General features: G+C 33.9%; 1 protein-coding gene across 1 annotated transcript; it reads left to right on the forward strand.

Annotated features, from left to right (window-relative positions):
- The first annotated feature begins 226 nt into the window (after window positions 1-226).
- LOC130960827 (uricase-2 isozyme 2-like) lies at window positions 227-6279 on the forward strand. The gene is made up of 8 exons (XM_057886310.1): window positions 227-860; window positions 1467-1559; window positions 2197-2272; window positions 2637-2744; window positions 3749-3842; window positions 4172-4345; window positions 4513-4603; window positions 6044-6279. The coding sequence occupies exons 1-8, from the start codon at window positions 657-659 to the stop codon at window positions 6125-6127; spliced, it is 924 nt and encodes a 307-aa protein (XP_057742293.1). The 5' UTR covers window positions 227-656; the 3' UTR covers window positions 6128-6279.
- The last annotated feature ends 283 nt before the right edge of the window (window positions 6280-6562 follow it).

The following is a 6562-nucleotide window of genomic DNA, read 5'->3' on the forward strand; positions in this document are numbered from 1 at the left end:
TTAAGATAAAGAGGGAGAGATATGCTAATTGAGCTAAGTCTCATTACATCCTTGTTTTAGTATGGAATTATAAACACATTTTTTTTTTGTCAATCTCTGCATATAAGAGCTATTCATCTATAAAAATATAAAGGTCTAATTTTAGCCAATAAATTAAGAACTTTCGTAACTTTTTTCATATTCATCAATAGTACTACATATAATCTTTGGTTACCAAAAATGCAACCTCCAGCATTACCAAAAAACCCAACATACTCATTTTTATTAACTCATAATCTGACCCCTCTAATTAATTCACTCCCCAACAACCTCTGTCCCTTCTGAGTCTCTGTCTGAGCGTGTTAACACCACGCTGCCAGAAGTCAAGCGTTCCAAGAAGCCACGCATCTTTCGCACCTGCTGAAAAATTTTGTGTTCACCACCGTAGCATTGGCCTTCAACGGAAGCTTCTTTGTCTTTGGAACTTGGATGAGGATGATGATGTAATCCGCACACAGACTTCAACCGAGAGAAAAGCAAAACCAGCAAATCTCTGCTGTCTTATCTCCAATATAAATTGGAACGGAATCGACACATAGGTCAAATCAAACACTCTAGTCTAAAGTCTAAACTTATAATAAAAAACAAAAAAGAAAAGAAAAGGGGAGAAATTTCCCATGGCAGAAAGAGTAGAGGGATTCAACTTCGAGCAAAGGCATGGGAAAGAGAGGGTAAGGGTGGCTCGCCTGTGGAAGACGAAGGAAGGAAAACACTACGTTGTGGAGTGGCGAGTCGGCATCAGCCTCCTCTCGGATTGTGTCAACTCTTATCTCCGTGATGACAACTCCGATATAGTTGCCACTGACACCATGAAGAACACTGTAACCTTCTTCTTCCTCTCTTCTTCTGTGTTAGTAATTTTCTGCGTGATTTGTAGCTCTGATATCTATCTGTTTGTATGTTGATATTTGGAGTGCGAATCTATTTACTTTCTGATGGGATTTAAAATCAGTTATTTGCTTTTCTGAACTTTACCAGTTCAATATTTTAGTCTATTAAAAGATCTATATTGTAAATGTTAACAAAACAATTATGCCTGAATCTCATATGCTGCTTTGTACCTTCTGTTGGTTTCAATTGTATTTTCTCAAGAAGTGGCTAAATAGATGTGATGTTAGGTTTGTTTTGATATGATCCTGTCTCTAGAAAGAAATAGACAAGAATACAAAGAGTTATTGATTAGAGACCGATATTTTCTGCTTACATTTCTTGGAAACACAAGAACTGCAAGTATTTCTGTCTTAGATGCTTATAATATAATACCAGTATTTAAACTCAGATCACATAAAATGTTTACAACCCTGAATTTGCTTGCATATGATATGACATCTCCTGTATTAATTTTTAAATATCTTTGCTATTTGTCTTTCATCCTCCACCATCACATCTGTTCAATTTTGATTTTTTTTTTATGAAAATATTGCTAGGTATATGCAAAAGCCAAGGAGTGCTCTGAAATACTTTCTGTTGAGAACTTTGCTATTGAGCTTGCCAAGCACTTTATATCATTCTATAGGCAGGTCGGTGAATGGTAAAATACAGTATAATATCATTATTCAAATAAATCTTCATTGGTTTTCTTTTATCCTTTATAATCCTCTTGCATTATGCTCTTTCTCTTAAAATTTTCTTGCTAACAATTTTTCTTTGACCAAATTATTTCTATCACATTATGGTTTTCCGATTGAAGTTTGGAAAGGTTTAAGAGGAAAGCTGTTGGTTGGTTAAGCTAATTTTTCAATGAGGATAAGTTTAGTGTGGTAGAGATGAGGATGCTTAGATGAATGATTGACCAAACACTCGTAGACAATGCAAGGAATGGGGATATAAGAGAGAAAGCTAGAGTAGTGCCTACTTTTGAAAAGATGGTAGAATCTCGTGTTAGGTGCGTTGAACATATGAGGAGAAGATCAACGGAATATGAAGGTGGATCAGGAAGATAGATACGAGGAAGATCTAAAAAGACCTTTTACTAGGTTTAGTCAAAGGAGATCTATGTATAAATAGTTTCACGGTAAACATGATATATGATAGGGTACAATGGTGTCGTTTAATCTATGTAGTCTACCCATCTAGTGGGATAAGACTTTGTTATTATTGTTGTTGTTATATTGTCTTCCTCCCCTTAGTTTTTTGTTGCTTTATGGCTTTTCACAGGTTACTACAGCTATTGTAAACATTGTGGAAAAGCCATGGGAACGCATCATCGTGGATGGTCAACCTCATATGCATGGTTTGTTAGACTATGTTACATTCCACAATAGTATTTGTTTCAATATGGTATAGTTCGTAGATTGTACCCTTTTCTAATTGCTTTTGGTTATACAATTTGTAATATTTGGCAAACAATTTTGGTTGCCTAACATATTTCAAATTTGTATTTCACTTCTTGCTTTATTGCACTTTTAGTGGAACTAGCAATTTGAGTGAAACATTTCATTAGTTTGTCAAAATGGACAAATCCCACTTTCATCATATTTTTCTGCCTTGATGCTGTGTTGAATACTGGTGTAGCTAATTTTAGATTCCGTGATTCAGTAATAAATTCCAGTTTGTTTCTTTTCAGCCCTCAAGTCCTTTGATTTTATTTGTATAAGGTTTCAAACTTGGATTTGAGAGGCATACAGTTGAGGCAATAGTAAAAAAGTCTGGTGCTCTACAGTTGACTTCTGGTGTTGAAGGATTATCAGTGCTGAAAACTACTAAGTTAAGTATGCTATATATAAACCTGTACTTTGATTTTGATATAATATTTCATGTGTATGTAATACATAATCTCTTAAACAGTATTTTGTTTTGGGTCCAAATTCTTCTAAAATATTATAGTTGGTGATTACTTTGATATTATGGTTTCACAATTATAGGAGAAGCATGACATGATATGGTTTTGAGTTGAAAGGAAATTCCTTTTCCTGCTTGTGATCCCCTTCTTCTATCCCCCTAACGCTGGAAAGAATATCAAATGTATAAAGTAGGTATCGATAACAGAAACACAAAAAAGTATATTTGCAATTATATATAATAGATCTATATCTATAAGAAGGATCATCAACGTAGATTTTTCTAAAAAAAAGTTTTTTTTTAAAGAACCTGAAGAATTTTTATTTATAAAAATGTTCTAGAGTTTATTAAATGCCCAATAATGTTTAGAGGAAAGGGGCAGCCCGATGCACAAGCATCCTGTATTAACGCAGGTCCTAGGAAGGGCCGCATCTAAAGGAAGAATGTTATCAGTGGCTGTTTCGACGGCTTGAACCTATGACCTTGAGGTACAGAGACAACTCAACTATTGCTCTAAGGCTCCCCTTCAATAAGATTTAGAGGAAGAGAAAGAAAACCTCTTTGGAACTATTAAAAAGGATCAAGTTCTAAATTGGACTACTAAAATTTTGAAAAGTTGGGAATCTTTTTTTTTTTCTGTAACATACTCAAACTGCTTTTAGTACTATAATACTCAAACCTTTCAAAATTTGTATGAGCATATGGATAACGACCTAGCATTTCTTGGAGGTCTGGTTTCTGACATCCATACTATGATGCTGAGTTTTTGTGACAAATATTGTGTCAATTTTCTTTTACTCTCCACTGATCCCGCTTTTACGAAATAGTAGCTGCTATTGGTCTCCTTTTGATTTACAGAGTTAAAAGCAAGATTGTGATATACAATCCCTTATTTCTGTTCTAACTTTAGTTTGGATTGGTTGTGAGCAGTCTGGTTTTGAAGGGTTTATACGAGACAAGTACACGGCTCTTCCTGAAACACGTGAAAGGATGCTGGCAACAGAAGTAACTGGTCTGTGGAGGTAAGACTTCATTGTTTCCTTAGACATTTTTTTCCCTATTAGTGAATCTTAATGAAGAGGTAAAAACAGAAATAGTTTCTGGTGTCGGAAAGAGTTATGCGATTTAAATCAATCACCTAAATTACATAGATATCTTGCAGGCTTAATTCTGACTTTTAAGCAACTTTATTACACTTAAGTTATTGTTTATTAATAAAAAGATTTTTATTTGAGCATCATAAGGATTATTTATTTAGCACCATCATGGAGAGAAGTTATCATATTGCAATAACTATTGCCACCAATGGTTAAATGTGGAAATAGAGTCATTCTTCTAATGTAACTTGTAGGTACTCTTATGAATCACTAAGCAGCGTCCCACAGAAGCCACTTTACTTTATGGAGAGGTACGACGATGTTAAAAGAGTTCTGCTTGAAACCTTTTTCGGTCCACCGAATGTGGGGGTGTACAGCCCATCTGTTCAAAGCACTCTCTATCAAATGGCAAGGGCCACATTGAACAGGTATCTCTCTTCAATACTCTCCCTGTTTAGGGAGGCAATCGATGCTTCTTTATCCACTCTGCACCTCAGTGTAGAACCCGCAATCAGTTTATGTTTATTTCCTACGTGCTTCAAATTTATTCTTTAGTTCAATCAAGTAGGGTCTGACAATTAACTATATGCTTCAGATTTCCTGACATAGATTCTGTTCAACTAAAGATGCCAAATATTCATTTCCTACCAGTCAATATCTCAAATACAGGTGGTCAAATTGTAAAGGTATTCCCTCTTTTCCCTAAGAGCTCACTACATTAATAGAACCAATGAATAGACTGAAATGGATTAATATAGACTGAACTTTTTATGGAATAATTGTACATTTTCCCATTTTTAAGATATCAAAGCATGAAATGGAAGAAATTTCATCTCCGTTTTCTGTAAATAGAATTATAGAAGATGAAGAATAAGAAATTTTAGTAGCTTGCACTTTCATCTCCTTTTGCCCAAATTTGGAGAGATCGGAAAATAAGAATATTCAATAGAGTAGAATGGATTCAATCCAATGCCATTTTGTTCTATTCTATTCTATTATTAAGTATCCAACAGTGAAACTGAATACTCTTTCATGAATTCATGCAAGTCCTCAAACCATAAAGGTCCACCTCCACTATGTGCCACATAAGTTGAAGCCTTCATTTCATTCCCCACCATTCCATCACTTTGGATCGTTCCAATCATAAAAACCAAAGAATGGTAAACAACCACAGTTGTGAATTGACTGGGGTAGTATGAATGTTGAGTGAATGGTAAAGAACCACGGTTGTGAATTGACAAGTTTGGTTTTACATTCTCGTGGTTTTACAGTCTTACAAGCGTACCATCCAAAAACAAGCTAACTTGCATAAACTTTGAAAAAACTGATATACTCTTGATCCTATTAGCAATCTTATATTCTTATGTGTTTATATTTCGATTCGTTATGTCCTCAAATGTACAAGTTTGGTTAGTGTTGTTGGTTACTCAAGTATCTGGTTATGTCATGCAATATTTATTCAATTATTAAGCTAATTCCATATAGATACTATTAAATTGTCAAGCAACAAAAGTAATATTTGCATTGATTAAAATATACTATAATAATAAGTCCTATATTGAATTATTTTTACAATGTTGCCTTTCACTTTTCGAGTTTATGGTCCAAGTTTATTAAGACCACATTAGCTTGCCTCAACTCTCCTCATCAGCGAGTTTATTATTATTATTATTAGAGAAACTCTAGGGAACCAATTATAGCATAAGCCAATTCAGTTAACTCTTCTTTGTTTCTAATTTTGAAATTCCAGAAAATGGGGAGTAGTGAGGAGTTGTTTTATTTTTTTTTTTATGTAAATAACATTTTTCAACTAATTGGCTATAATTGGCTATATCCCAAGTTGGTCCCTAGCGGAATCCTTATTATTATTGTTATTGTTATTGTTTGGTAACTTCTTTAGGCACTCTTGATTTATAGTTTTTAATAATTGTGCGTTTAAGCAAAGTGACAGATAAAAAGATACAGAAGAGTAGTGTGTAATCCCCCTTTTTTTATGTAAAGTTTTGATATGATGAATAATATAAATAAAATTTTGAATGCAATGTATTGGAATTTGCTTCCAATGCATAGGTAGTTTAAACCCTAATTTAATATCTTAAAGCTGTTAAATGATGGTGTTTGTGCAGTTTAACGATGATGTATACTTACCCACGGACGAGCCACATGGGTCGATTCAAGCTACATTGAGCCGCTTTTGGTCAAAGATGTAGGAACTGCTGAAACACCACAGATACAGATCATCCTTTCTGATCAAAATAACATGTTATATATAAATAATGTTGGTTATGCTTTTCCAGCTGTTTCTTTACATGCCCTTTCTTCAGAATAAAATGTATAGGCAAGAACTGCTTGGGTTGTTCTATGAGCATGTCAAAAGTCAAAACTGATTGGTATGGCCAGTTTGAAAATCTGAACATAAAGGTAGTGTTTGGTGGAGAGAGAAAGACCGAGAGACAGAGACTAAAATAAATTTCAGTGTTTTGTTTGGTGTAAAATGGGAGACAGAAATTGAAACAAGAATAAAGTTCTAATTTAATTTGTACAAAGGGTAAAATTAAAATTAATTAAAATGAGAGTATTTTAGGTATAAAATATTATTAAAGTTTCAGTCTCTGTTTTTAAAAATTTCAGTCCCTTGTGTCCTT

The sequence above is a fragment of the Arachis stenosperma genome, chromosome 2, assembly GCF_014773155.1.
Source record: "Arachis stenosperma cultivar V10309 chromosome 2, arast.V10309.gnm1.PFL2, whole genome shotgun sequence".
NCBI lineage: Eukaryota > Viridiplantae > Streptophyta > Magnoliopsida > Fabales > Fabaceae > Arachis > Arachis stenosperma.